General features: G+C 42.3%; 1 protein-coding gene across 1 annotated transcript in view; it reads right to left on the bottom strand.

Annotated features, from left to right (window-relative positions):
- LOC126365948 (probable enoyl-CoA hydratase echA8) overlaps window positions 1–15,392 on the bottom strand; it is a 70,195-nt gene that overhangs the window by 30,089 nt on the left and 24,714 nt on the right. Inside the window, exons 2-3 of the mRNA XM_050008732.1 lie at window positions 13,221–13,474; window positions 11,122–11,266 (exon numbers count right to left, since the gene is read on the bottom strand). Coding sequence (XP_049864689.1) covers window positions 11,122–11,266; window positions 13,221–13,474 — 399 coding nt within the window. The remainder of the gene's footprint in view (window positions 1–11,121; window positions 11,267–13,220; window positions 13,475–15,392) is intronic.

Genomic DNA, 15,392 nt, shown 5'->3' with positions numbered 1-15,392 from the left:
ACAGTGCCTTCTACCTCTTCTTGCTACATTTGGTGTTGCTGTAACATTTGGTGGTGGAAGTTGCCACTACAATACATACCCACAAAGCCAGCCAAATATGACTTGAAGATTTAGTGGGTTTATGATTCTCAAAATTCTGATCCAATAACCGGCCAAATTTATACAGATAAATCTGCTTCTGATAGAGAAACTAATCAAAAGGAGAGGGTAGCAAAAGATGTATGCTACCATTTCATAGGCACCAGAAGAAATATAATCCCTAGATACTGGATTACATGCATCATAAAAACCTTAAGATATGCATGAAAAGTGTAACAACGTGCAAGATCAAATAATAAAAAAAAGCATGGTAGATACTGCATGCATTATATCTCAAAGTCGAAACTGTGCATATCAGTTATGAAGAAACTGTGTGTGTGTGTATTTGGTTCAGTGTATATGAACTTGAACTCAGTTTATGTAAGCTGTATACGTTCTCAGCTCCATCTTTAAGGGATACAAGCACTATAAGGCCTGTTCAGGTCTTAGGGAACAAGGCATTTAACATGACGATTCAGTCTATTAATTTGTTTCCAGAATGAGATTTTCACTCTGCAGTGGAGTGTGCGCTGATATGAAACTTGCTGGCTGATTAAAACTGTGTGCTGGACTGAGACTTGAACTCGGGACCTTTGCCTTTCGCAGGCGAGCTACCCAAGCACGACTCACGCCCCGCCCTCACAGCTTTACTTCTGCCAGTACCTCGTTTCCTACCTTCCAAGCTTTACAGGAGCTTTCCTGTGAACCTTGCAGAACTAGCACTCCTGGAAGAAAGGATATTGCGGAGACATGGGTTAGCCACAGCCTGGGGGATGTTTCCAGAATGAGATTTTCACTCTGCAGCAGAGTGCACGCTGATATGAAACTTCCTGGCACATTAAAACTGTGTGCTGGATCGAGACTTGAACTTGGGACCTTTGCCTTTCGCGGGCAAGTGCTCTACCAACTGAGCTAACCAAGCACGACTCACACCCCGTCCTCACAGCTTTACTTAATTTGTTGTTTGTCAAAGCGCCTTCAGAATTTTTGACATGTAAGGTAAAGACACAGATGGTGGCTGTCACACCATTTTCTATTATGTCACCTCATGTTCCTGCCAGAGCTTCACCACCCAGACTGCACACCAGACAATATATCTGTAACCACCCTTGATGTTACTGCTGTTCCAACTTGTACCGCTGTGCCTTGCTGACTGAAATTGGTAAGTGCACCTGTTGGCTTCTTGTTACCATCTGCCCATTCCCATTATAAGTTCTTTGGAGAGGACCATGTTGGTGAAAAGGTATGTGTTGCTAAGGTAAGTATAACTGTTGGCTTCTTGTTTCCATATGATCATTCCCAACATGGTTTCTTTGGAGAGGATGAGGTTGGTCAAATACAGAGACAACATTAAGGCCACCTCAGACAAATAAGCAGTTTTATGTAAGCTGTTCCATCAGTGATCATGACTGATGAATGGAATGCTCTTTAAACACAGTTGCCTTTCCTAATTGGTATTTTGATTGGCAGAGGTATCATTTCTTGCCATAAAAATGCTAAATTGGTTTTAAAAGTCAAGGAAAGTTTTGGCACAGTGTACATAATTTGGAAGTTAAGGAGACCACTCACTGTATAGCAAGAGCTGTTGACAGGCACCCAAAAAATAATGAAAATTTTTCCTAACAGGCACACAAAAAGAAAAATTTTGCTAAGCTGGCGGCAGGCCCGAGGGGAGACGGCAACTGGGTGCATGGACAGTGACTCGAGGACCATGTCCGTACTCAAAGGAGGTAGGGGAGGAGGCGGCGGTGCGAGTCCCGCAGGGGCATGCAGACGGAGCTGATTATGATGGCAGCACTCCAACCCTTTCGACATCTGCACCAACATCACATGCCACCCATGAGCTGTGGTGACCCGCACCCAACCCACCTTGCACCCCTACTTGCGAGCCTACACAGCTGTGCTGTGGGCATAACACTGCGAGGGCTGGGAGTGGGGCCGGGAGGGAGATAGCATCAGCAAATGGAGCAGGGTCCGTAGCTGTTGCCCATGAAGGATCTCTGTCGGACTGCATCCATCAATTGGCATAGTGCGATAGGTGCTCTAAAACAGGGTGAGGGCCGACATGGTAGGAGATGTGTCGACCATCTTTGTCAACTGTCATTTAAAAGTGCGGACAAGCCTCTCCACTGTGCCATTGGACGAAGGGTGGAAAGAGGGCTACGGATTTGTTTGATACCGTTGGCCTAACAGAAGTCGTGGAAGAAGGACCCCATGAATTGGGGACCATTATTGGAGACGAACATGTGTGGCAGGCCCTCAATGGCAAGGACCTGGGCCAGGGCTGTGAATGTAGCCTCTGTGGTGGTGGATGCCATGTGGACAACATATGGGTATTTGCAGTAAGCATCAATGATAAGTAACCACGTGGACCCCAAAAACGGGCCAGCAAAATCGATATGGATGCATTCCCAGGGATGGCGAGGCACAGGCCTGGATGCAAATGACTGAGGGAGGGGGGGGGGGGGGGCATGCCTGGTGACGCACACATACAGTGCACCCACGGACCAGGTGGTCAATATCGCCATCGATGCCAGGCCAATACACGTGACAGCAAGCCAAAACTTTCATACAGGACGTTCCCCAGTGCCCGCAGTGTAACAAACTGAGCACATGAAGCCGGAAATCTGGAGGGATGACCACCCGACGGTCATCTGACTCTGTGGCCAACAGAAGGACATCAGCAACCAGAGAGAGCCTGTGGGACAGGTGGTGCCAGGGGCTGAAACCAGACTGCATCTGATGAGTAACACAGGAGGGCCACCCGTGGACCACATATGCCGCAAGATAGGGTCGCGGAGGGTAGCCGCAGCAATGTGAGCAGCCGTGAGAGGCAGACCGCCCAATGAATCCCGGCAGGCAGAATCATTGTGAAAGCAGAGGAACTCCTGTTGGTCAAAGGCAGGATCAGGGGCTGCTGGGAGGTGTAACAAAGTGTCTGCATTAGGATGGTGGGCAGTGGGCTTATACCATATGGTGTAACTGTAATTTGGTAAAAACAATGCCCAGCGCTGGAGACATAGAGCCATCCACTCTGGGAGGTGAGAGTGGGGTCCAAAAAGCGTAACCAAGGGTTTATTGTCTGTCAGGAGGGTGAATTTTGCACCAAAGAGATAGATGTGAAATTTTTGGACGGCGAACATGATCGCCAGGGGTTCGTTTTCAATCTGGGAGTAGTTCCATTGTGCTGTGGTCTACGTCTTAGAGGAATAAGCGATGGGATGTTCAGAGCAATTGGCATCCCGATGCGTGAGGACAGCCCCAATGCCATATGCCAACGTATCAGCCACCACAACCAACGGGTGGTCCAGAGAGAAGGGAGTAAGGCAAGGGGCGGACTTCAGCATCGCCTTTAAATGGAGAAAAGCCTGGTCACAGGCAGGCATCCAATCAAAAGGTTCCCCTTTGCAACGCAAGTGATTGAGGAGTTGAGCAACAGAGGCAGCCTGAGGCAAGAACTTTAAGTAATAAGTAACCTTGCCCAAAAGCACCTGGAGTTCAGTCCTAGGGATGAGGAAGGGCCTCAATGGCCGCGACATTACGACCCGAAGGGTGAATGCCATCATTGTTAAGCCAGTGGCCTAAGTATTCCACTTACGATTGAAAAAAATGACACTTGTCCAGCCAACAGCATAAACCTGCAAATTGCAGAGCGTGAAATAAGGCACTGAGGTTTTACAGATGTTCCTGGTGAGAACGCCCAGTGACCAAGATGTCATCCAGATAATTCACACAGGCAAGGATAGGCTGTGCAAGCTGCTCCAGGAACCTTTGGAAAATGGCCAGCACTGAAGAGACATCAAAGGGAAGGCACTTGTACTTATACAGTCCGAAAAGTGTGCTGAGAACCATGATGTTCTGAGGATTCGGCATCCAAGGGTGACTGGTGGTGTGTCTCAGTTGGGTCAATCTTTGAAAAATACTCTCCCCCGGCAAGCTTGGTGAGAAGGTCATCCTGTCGGGGAATGGGGTAAGTTTAAGCGAGGGACTGAGCACTGACTGTAATGCCGAAGTCCCCACACAGCCGAAGGGACCCATTGGGTTTCCATATGACCACCAATGGCATCCCCCAAGCACTGTAAGTCACAGCTCCAGAATGCCAGTGGCCTGGAGCCAATCAAGTTCCTGCTTGACTGCTGGCCATAAGGCTACCAGAAGGGGCCGGGCCCAGAAAATGCGAGGCTCCACATCTGGCCGTAAGGTGATGTGCGCATGAAAACCGGAAGCACATCCGAGATCTGTTGCAAACAATGACCCAAAAGCGGAGCACAGATCGTCCAAGTCCTGAAAAGGAACAACCGTGGAAAATGACCTTAACTTCATCGGAAATTGAAATGCCAAACAGTGGAAACTCATCCAGACCAAAAATATTTGAAGCTGATGGATGGTTGATGACAGAGAGGGTAAGGAGCTGGGGAACATGCTTGTACGTTGCCTGGATGACAAACTGCCCATGTACGGGAATGGAACCATCTCTGTAGGTGGCCAAACGGCGATAGAGAGGTGACAACTCAGGAGAGCCCAGCCAGGTGTATGTCACCATATTAATCAGGAAATTGGTGGCTGCAGTGTCGACCTGAAAACTGACATCCTCAGTGAAAAGGCAGAGCATGAGAAAAAGCTTCTACGCTGACGGGCCATCCTGTGGGATGACCGATTCCAGCACATGGACTGTATCTTGAAGCCCAGGAGGGGCAGGACTGGAGCAAGTCAAGCGACTACAATAAACCGATCGGATGTGACCCTCCTTGTTACACAGTGTGCATGTTTCCCAGTAGTGAGGACAATCAGATTGACAATGTGCAATAAAGCACTCTGGGCAAGATGGAATTAGGCCGCGTGACCAGCGACGAGGGGCGACCAGAGGCGCCTATGCCTTAGAGACATTGGACAATGAGGAGTCCCAATGGTGCTGGCCTCTGTTGGCCAGGCCATGTTGACATCACGAGGGCAGAACCCGCCATGACGTTTTGATCGCCATCACCTGCAGCAGTGCCATAAGACGCTCATTAGCCACTTGAGCAATTTCAAAGGAGTGGGCAATGCGGAGAATCTCTTCCAAGGAGGGGTTATCGAGTTTCAGTGACGCAGTACAGACCTCAGGATCGGGAGCCAGCTGAACCACTACACCCCGGATCAGGGACTCTGCATACAAAGCCTTACACTGTTGATTGATGCATGTAAAATCATATCGATGGCCGAGACCCTGCAAGTCTGTGACCCAGGAGCGATACAATTGACCAGGCTGTTTATGGTACTGGTGGAACTCCAGCTGAGAGGCGACCACATGGAAGCATTGGGAATAATTGTTTGTCAGCAAAAAGCATATCTCCTGGAAAGAGAGAGCCACAGGATCGGACAATGGTGCCAACTTGCGTAGAAGAAAGAATGTGTCTGGGGAGGCCCAAGACAAAAACAACAACCGCTGCAAGTAGTCATCTGTAACACGAAAAACCATGAAATGTTGTTTCAGCCGATGTAAGTGGGTTTCCCAGTCCTCTTTAGTGTAGGAATGATGGCGGACATGGGAACGCATCGGACACCTGAGGACTCGGAAGCTGTTGTGGTAATGCATCCCGGGCATCAACTTTGTCACCTCGTCGCCAAAAATGTTGCAACTGTGACCAGAGCAGTCAAGGGCAAGAAGCAACAGAGTGACAGAGACAACCAAATGAATCCAAGACATCCACTAGTAATGAAAACAAAGAACGGAAAACATGCTGCCTGTTGTCGAGGCGATAGGTCAAGACGCATGAAATGATTAGACTCGCTTGCTGAGCGAGAGGCAGGCACTTAAATACACAATTGGGGCACTGCTATTGGCCACTGGGACCACATTTTCCACTGTGGTGCCCTCACACTAAATGTGGACCAGGAGGCGGGCGCCATCACGGCTTACAGCGCGATGATGCAGAGACCTCTAGGGGTCTTCGACGTCCATGACGTCTGGCGCAGATTCAAATTCTGTGGCACACGGTACCAGAGAAAGGATTTGGAATGCACACATTGTGAAGCAGATACTGAGCACTAACATGTTGTACTCATTAGGATTTTGTGCCACTGTGTGGTCAGCTCTGTTCTTGGCCACAGTTTGGTGGTGGCCATTCATCATGGTGGACAACTGATTAGTGGTCATGCCCACATAAAATGCTGTGCAGAAGTTGCAATACAAAATGACTGTTTTCACTGGTGGCCATGCCCATGTTGGGATAGGACAGGCCTGTGACAAGACTTGAATAAGACATGCTGGGTGGGTGAACCAAGCAGCACAGCTTCCAAATGGAGACTTGCCACATCAGAAGACAACTCTGGTGAACATCTATCAAGTTGTTCCAGTCCAGCATATTTGAGCTGACTTGGCCAGTGGTGGTGAGGCCGGCTGCAGCTATCCAACTAGTACCTGGACTGCAGCACTTGTCCTATATTAGCTGTATAAGATGGGCCAGAAAGAAGATTTGTGCATGTATCCTTGCATTCAGTTATCAACTTTGATGATAAATTGCTGTGTTGTTATTCAATATTCAAATAAAGTATAGTGTTTTGGCCTACATATTAGTTTGCGACAAATAGATAGAATAACGGGACCACTCACCTCAAAACAATCTCAAAACACCATCAAAATGGTTGTTGGTACTGTCTAAAATAATGAGCTTGGCAATGAGATTGCTTTGCTAAAGGCCACGTACTGTGCCAACATACCTGAAAATTAAGGGAAACATGGCAAATTGTTGACACATATGGTATTTAGTGATTAGGAGGGAAGTTAATAAATTCTTAAGTGAATCACAACAAGCCTCTCGATAACTACAGCATCAGAAGTTTAAAGATGCAACCCCTTAGTGCTTATGCTTGAGATTCCCACCAACAGACTGCATACATGGCAACTTGTAGTCACTGAGCCAGAGTCTTTGGAAGAGGTGGTTCACTCACCACCTGATGATGCAGCTGCAGAAATGCAATAAATGGGCATAAGGAGGAGCATAGTAGCCCTAGATTGGCGATCTCATCCTGGTCATCAAAGACAGTTTGTTTCCTCCTGTGTGGAGGTTGGGTCTCACTGAGCACTCATTTCCAAGTAATGAAATTGAGTCCCCTCTGTAAGCAGTGAAACACTGAAGTGCTCCTGCCCATTTGTGTGGTGGTACACAAGGACTACCCACAGCCAAATTGCTATCTACAGCAAACAAATTTTAGCTCACAATCACACCTTACGAATCCAAATGTCTTCAGTGGGCTTGATGTTGTCAGTATGAATTTCATAACTGTATTGTTGAAGGTCTCACGTGTTAGTGCCTTTTACATTCAGTATTCCTTGATATTGTTTGTAGTAATAGTTATTTTTATAATTTTCCATGGTTTTCAGTTTTTGTTTTTAGTCTGCTGTTTTAAATTTATGCTTCTTAGTTGGTAAAAGGAGAAGATCCCTTTTAGAGTGATAGTAGGCTGAAACCCTTCAGACACTTTTGCCACTTGTAATGTTGTATTGTATAACACTCCTACCCACAACATGGATGAGTATCAAGTCAAAATTTCAGTAAAAAATATTAACTATTTGCAGTATCCACAGCATAACATCATAGTTTTTGCAAAATAAAAAACTGAGATTTGGAGCAAGAAAATAATTTGTAAATACTTAAATACTGGCTGAATAGGAGGTGTCAAACATTGTGTCATATTTAAACATTATTATTTATTAAAACAACTAGTGATGAGAAGTCTTGGAAAAAAGACAGGAGGACAGTGGGTCAAAGTAGTTCAGCAAGATCTTGAAGCAGTTGGACCTAGAATTACTGATGCAGAGAACAAAAAAAAAAATTAACACTCTCCTTATGAATCATAAATTTTCAGCAGAAATGATGCACAGAAGACTGGTAAAGATTTCAGACAAGTTAAGAAAATTGCATTTGAAATTGTGCAAGAAGTATCCTGTTCAGTGATGAGAAAAAATTTCTTATCACAACTACAGACACTGGAGTGACCGGAATCAATGCTGGATGCAACTTTCCGGGGCAGTTGGTGATGTAAAGGTTATGGTGTGGTGTGGAATATGAGGTACCCATTTCAACTGACCAGAACCTAAATGCTCAATGCTACCTGCAAATGATGTAAGAAGTGGTGTTTCCTTTAGTTCTGAATGAAGATGGCAGCTTTCCTCTTACTTTCAACAGGATGGGTCTCCACCACAAAATGGAGCAGTTGTTCGTCAGTGGTTAGTTAGGTGGTCGATTTCCTGGTCATTGGATTGGCTGACGTGGTCCTGTGGAGTGGCACCAAGATCACCTGATCTCACACCATCTGACTTCTATCTGTGGGACTGTTTATGCAGAGAAAATAAGAAATAGACATTATCTTGAGTAACACGCTGAAGACGCATGTTCCAGCATTTCTGCAGAAATCCTTCTGCGAGCATGTGATGATTAGATTAAGTGCCTTCAAATGTATATTGACTGAGAGGGACACTTCGTTGAACACATTAAACGACTTTCCTTTATGGAGAGCAGTCCATTCTGTAATTCCAACCAAAATGTGTTGTAATTTTTTAACCATAATAGCTAATTCGACTGTGTTTACAGGGATGAACCTGTCAGAAAAAGCTGATGTAATTTGTTGTATCACAAAACCTCCTTTCCATTTAAAAAGACTGACATAGATTCAAGATGGCCAATTTTAAGATGACACCCATGTTCATTACATACTGTAAAAGAAAGACCACCTCACCCATATCTTACTGGAATATTCAGGTTTCCCCAATTCTCTACAAAATTATTTGAGCATGACATTACGCTCAGCAAAAAACATAAGCATGTGTTTCAAAATTGATTTCATAAAATATAGAGGCTTTGAGTGTTAATTATTATATGATGAGTATTTTTAACAATTAATACTACAGTAGGTATATTCTCATCAGATAAATTAATATTTCACTTGCCAAAATAGAATCAATACCATTCATCATACCTAATTATTCTGTAAAAACACACTACTCCATATTGTATTTAAAACCAGTAATTAACAAGTTTACTTCAAGATAATTATTTCATTTTATACATCCTGAACGAACATTCTGTTAAAGTATTTTCTTTTTTATTTCAGTTGTTGTTAAACACTAATTAGTGTAGTTGAAAATCAACACATGACCATAAGCATACAATCAGACAAGAAAATTGTAGAATATTATGATAAGGATATTTGTTACTCACCATATAGTGGAGACACAGAGTCACAGATATGCACAAGAAAAAGACTGTCACAAAATAAGCTTTCGGCCAGCAAGGCCTTTATGAAAAATAGACAAAACACACACACACACACACACACACACACACACACACACACACACACACACACACAAATCAATTCACACACACATGACCACAGTCTCTGGCAGCTGAAACCAGACTACGAGCTGCAGCTCCAGCGCATCATGGGAGAGGCAGTTGGGTGGGGGTAAGGAGAAGGCTGGGGCAGGGAGGGGGAGGGATAGCAGGGTAGGTGTGGGGGATGGTGAAGTGCTGCTGGGTAGAGTGTACGGACAATGTGGAGAGAGGGTAGAGCAGCTAAGTGCAGTCGGGAGGTTAGAGGTTAGATGGTGGGTAGGGGGCAGTAGCAGAAAATGAGAGAAATAAAAAACTGGGTGCATTGCTGGCATAGAGGGCTGTTTAGTGCTGGAACGGGAATGTTCCAGCCCTATTGCACCAACGCACTCAGTCTTTTTACTTTTCTTGTTTTCTGATACCCCCACCCCTTTGTCTAACCTCACAACTGCATCTAGCTGCCCTACCCTCTCTTTACCTCATCCCTGCATACTCCCCAGCAGCACTTCACCGTCCTCCACCCATATTGCTCTCCCCACCCCAGTCTCCTCCTTACTCCCAACCAGTTGCCTCTCACATCATGCACTGCTGCTGCTGCTGCTTGTAGTGTGGTCTTGTGTGTGTTGTGTTTGTGTGTGTGTGTGTGTGTGTGTGTGTGTGTGTGTGTGTGTGTGTGTGTGTGTGTGTTTATTGTTTGTTTCTGACAAATGCCTTGTTGGCCAAAAACTTATTTTGTGACAGTCTTTTTGTTGTGGTTATCCACAACTCAGCATCATCGTTACATGGTGAGTATCAACTATCCTTTTCATAATGTTCTTACATTCCATCCTGGATTTCCCATTGTTTAAGGTTACAGAATATTGTGATGTTTAGAAATCAGATGTATTACACATTATAATAAGTGAATCTCAGTCTATTACGTTACAAGTGACACCTAGTGTAGTCTTACAGCTGGGTAGGTCAGTCTGCCCAGTATAGTCTGCTCCCTGTTGAAACCTTTGTTACTGTAAGTGCTGTAATGAGCACATGAACCAGGTATTTCTAAGACTCAGCAACAAGAGCAAGTGTCTGATAAGCTCCAGAGATGATAGTGAACATATGCATGTGAGTTGCAAATGTGTGTGCATTTTATTTTCTTTTTGTACCTCTGATGAAGGATTTAGTCTGATATTTAAAAAGAAAGATCTAGATGTCTTTTTTCAATATGCCTGCCTGCCACTCAATGGCTCATCCATGGAGTGAATAACAATGTCTTTTTCTATTGTTATTTCACAATAAAGTATTCATCTATCATTAGTGAAGACTGCTCTCAAAATAGGGATATTCATACAGTACCTGTACATTTAGTATCTAAAGATGCTCTACAGGCTGGAAATTGTCTTTAAAAAAGTGTGAGAGTATGAAACTATTTATTGAATACCATCCAGCTCTATAAATCATCACTGAAATCTGAATTGTGACCATGTATCCTTTCTGATGGCAATACATCTTTCGGGTGGGATCATTACACCTAATGACACCCTCATTACTAACCAAAAGGTGCAAGCACGTGCCAGCTCTAGAAATTTTTCTCTCTTTTGCCATCAACTCAAGACTAAGTTCAGTCATTACTATCATCTATGTACAATGTAACCACTGAAAATAATTTATTTTCATTAAAAGTAGATTCTATTAGGCTGTAGTCATGATATTGTTGGTCTTCACTATGATAAATCTGTTATCAGCTCACCAAATCGCCGGCAGAATACTCCCATGACTGCTGTTTCTTCAACAACCCTAAGATCACATAGTAATGCAAGTTCAAAACCACCAGCTACTGCATAGCCACTGACAGCAGCTATTAGAGGTTTCTTTGTAATTCTTCTTGTTGATCCCTATCAGAAACAAAAATATTTAAATGATAGTTTTTCAACTGTGTGATTTTTAATAACAAAAACAACAATAATAATTGTATAATAATAATTTTAGAATGAGAGTATAGCAAAGAAATTCTTGGCTAAGTGACAGTCAAACCAAATGAAAATCTTATGATATTAGAAATGAAATTATAACAGAACTGAAATAATAAATGATGAAAGATCAATTTAAAATGTAAATAACTAGTGATCATGTCTTCATTACCCACCCAGATAACTGCACATGTTAAAGCGCTGCTTCTGGGATGGTGGGAGATGCCAGTACCCGGTTAAATCTGCTCAGTGAATTAACAATGAGGGTCAGTGCCAGCCAGTCTGAATGTGGTTTTAGGCAGTTTCCCAACATCCGAATAGGTGAGTGTGGGCTGGTACCAAAGTCACACCTCAGTTGCACAATTTGCAACTATTTTGAAAATTTTTGCATAACTCTCACTACACACTGACAGCTGGTGTACACACACTCTGTCTCGAAGTGTAACCAGGTGGTGACAGGAAGGGCATCCAGTCACCCCTTAAATTAACCGTGCCAAAACCTTCAATAATCATCCCAACACCGCACAAATGCAGGACAAAGGCACAAGAAAATTAATGAAAGAAAAAGGTCATCTTTATTGTTAATAACACAATCTTTTGACACCATTAAAATGACAGAGAAATAAGATCATAGCTTAAGTAGTATTATAGATCTTGTGATGATTATTAAGTCAACAACAGTAGATCAGTGGACTGAATTATAATATTTCAGGCATTAGATCAACAGTTTAAGATGAATAGTTGAGTGAAAACTGTATATACAAGTTATTTTCAACTGTGTGTATGGCCAGATGCCAGATAACTTTCTTTTCTTTTTTCTTTTTTTTTAAATTATCAGCCACACTGGCTTTTCATAAGTCAGCTAAATGTCTTCTTTCATGCATAAATCATCTAGCAGGAAGTGAGTTGTGGTCCAGACATTGAGTATCAGTATAGTTCCACAGTGTATTCACAATATTTGGTGTCACACCTCATGCCTGAAAGTTGATTTTTCACCATGTAACACCCGTTGTCATTCTGTTTAGTGAAATCCAAACCACAAAAGAATACACAGCCACCAGTTTTTCAGACAAAAAAAGGAGAGGTAGAAAACAGAATGAGGACACAAACATAAGAGAGATACAAACCAACAATGCACATCTGATACATGATATAGTATGAAGTACATGTTTCCAGTACCAAAATCACAATAGTCTACTTTAAAACCATCAAAACTTGAACAACTGCAGTTGGACAGACAGAAAAAATATATTTTGGAATTAATGGATAAACAGCCACAATTAAATTTGCAGCTGTGATGATTCCACCACTGTTTCAGAATCCTCTCCTAATAGTCCTTGATTTAATGTCATATGTTAATTTTACTTTCACAATATACAATGATATCAATTACTGTTTTATGGTTTTATATATTTCTAATTTTTCTATCTTTAATACATCTAAAGATAGCACTAGTCCAGTTCATCAGATGGCTGATAGTTGACAAGTGGGACATTATTCAAGACATAATGGCAGGAAATATATATTTTAAATGCTATTGAGCATTCACGCAAAGTAAATCTCATAATAATTACAAAAGATCTATTAATTTTTCTCATCCTTTAAATAACACTTGAAAAAGGTAAGACACCCACAGTTGCACCTGAAGAGGTTTTTATGCACCTCGGTGTGTTTAACAAAAATTTCAATGGCAAAATTTACTTGCCTTTTGACTATCATTAAACAAAATAGACCTGCATAAAATATAATTTGAGTGATGTATGAAGACAATGGAATGTTCTCAGCTGTGAGAGTTATTTATAACTGTAATTGATAAATGAGAAGGTTCATTCTAATTTTTTTTTCATATTTGATACTATCAGGTTACACCAATGCTCACCATTCCTCCTGCTGCAATTTCCTTGCGTAAACTCTCAAAACTCTTCACTTCCGCCAAAGATTCCAGATCAAATCCAGAACAGAAGTTGCCTCCGGTACCATACAAAACAGCAACTGAGGAAGAAGGGTCATCTTCAAAATTTGTAACAGCTGCTCGGAGTTTTCTTGCAACTTCAGGGTTTACACAGTTTCTCTTGTTTGGTCTATTGATACCGATAGTGGTTACATCAAATACTTTGTCCACCAATATTTCATCTGAAAACGTGGTTATTTCAAGTATCATCATTCTAAGTAAAGAACAAAGTCACAAAAGACACACAGCAATTACAGATTCAATGGAAGTAAATTAGAAATCCACCAAACTTATATGCTCAACTGCAGCTAAAGACCATGACAACATTTGTCCAATAGTTAGATGAAAAACATAAGAAACAAATAAACAGGTTAAATTTTGTGATTGATGCACATGCCTAAGTGAATTATGTACAATTAAGAAAAGTGATAATTACAGATATAAATCTGTTCCTGCAGTCATTTAATTTTTATAATGTTATGACAGTAAATATAGCCAATGGCCCTGCTGCAGTGGTAACACCAGTTCATATCAGATCACTAAAGTTAAGTGCCATTGGGCTATTCTGCCACTTGGATGGGTCATCATTCAGGTCTCCTAAGTGTTGTTAGCAAGCAGGGTGCACTCAGCCCTTGTGAGGCCAATTGAGGACCTACTTGATTGAGAAGTAACAGACACCAGTCACAAAAACTGACAATGGCCATTAGGGTGGTGTGCTGACTGCAGGCCCCTCCATACATGCATCCCATGATGCCTAAGGGCTGAGGATGACACAGCGGCCGGTCGGTACCATTGGGCCTTTACAGTCTATTCAGACAGTGTTTGTTTCTTTCTGAAAGTAAATATAATTATTCTTTCCCCCTGTGATGGTTGATATATGATCAATTTCTAGGCAGCAACTGAGAAATTTTCCTTCACAAACTCTGACAAATAATTCAAGGTCTTGAGACATTGAAATGTCTCATTTGAAGGACTGTTTGTGGGTATCCAATTCAGAAGGCTCAGAGACAGAGAGTTTCAACAAGCATCTTCACAGGGAAAAGAAGGAAGCAACCACAGATACCTTGAGGGGGAAAGAACAAAGCAACTACTGTAAGCAGTGAAAAGTTTTAGGAAGGGTGTTTCTGTGGAGGGTTGGATTATTGTGGCCACAATGCTCAGTCAGTGCAGGGTCTGTTAAGTACTACAAAGGCAGTAGTGCACTTGAGTCCTGGTTGATATTTCTTTATTAAATTACAATTCTTTTTGCATACAGTGATCAAAAGATCACTTTTGCAAATGCTATGTCTATTATGTAATAAAACTGGAAGCACTCACATCCATAAAATATCTAGGAGTATGTGTTTAGAACAATTTAAAGTGGAACAACAACATAAAATTAATTGCAGATAAAGCAGATGTCAGACTGAGATTCATTGGAAGTATCCTCAAGGAAATGTAATGCACTCACAAAGGAAATGGTTTACAAAGCCCTTGCTTGACAATTCTTGAGTAATGCTTGTCGTCTGGCATGTGTACCAGCTACTACTAATAGAGAGAATTGAAAAGATCTAAGGAAGAACAGTATGTTTCATTACAGGTTTATTAAATAAGTGTGAAACCATCATGGAGATGGTCAGCCAACACCTGTGGCAGGTACCGCAAGAGAGATGTTCTGCATCATGATGTGCTTTACTGTTAAAGTTCAGAGAGCATACATTCTTAGAAGAATCAACTAATATAATGCTTCCTCCTATGTAAATCTTGCAAAAAGATCACAAAAGTAAATTTAGACATATGAGCTCACATGGCACCTTACCAAGAATCTTTCTTTCCATGAACCATTTGTGACTGGAACAGGAGAGGGGGGAACTGACAGTGGTACACAAAGTATCCTTCACTACACACCATTAAAGTAAATCTGTATAAATAGAACTGTTTTGCAAATTACAGACTGTGTAATAAGGTAACGCTTTCTATTCACAAAATAGTGTCCAAATTCAATCTATTCAGTTCTATTCTTACTTACAAAAGGTTTACACCTGCTTTGAAATGACAATTTCTGCTGTTCAGCTGTCCACAGGAAGCTCTGAAAGCTGTCAGCTCACCTGCAGAAAGTGA

The sequence above is a fragment of the Schistocerca gregaria genome, chromosome 4 (genome assembly GCF_023897955.1).
Source record: "Schistocerca gregaria isolate iqSchGreg1 chromosome 4, iqSchGreg1.2, whole genome shotgun sequence".
NCBI classification, from domain to species: domain Eukaryota; kingdom Metazoa; phylum Arthropoda; class Insecta; order Orthoptera; family Acrididae; genus Schistocerca; species Schistocerca gregaria.
Note: the sequence above shows the minus strand (reverse complement) of the source record. Positions and strands in the feature narration are given on the sequence as shown.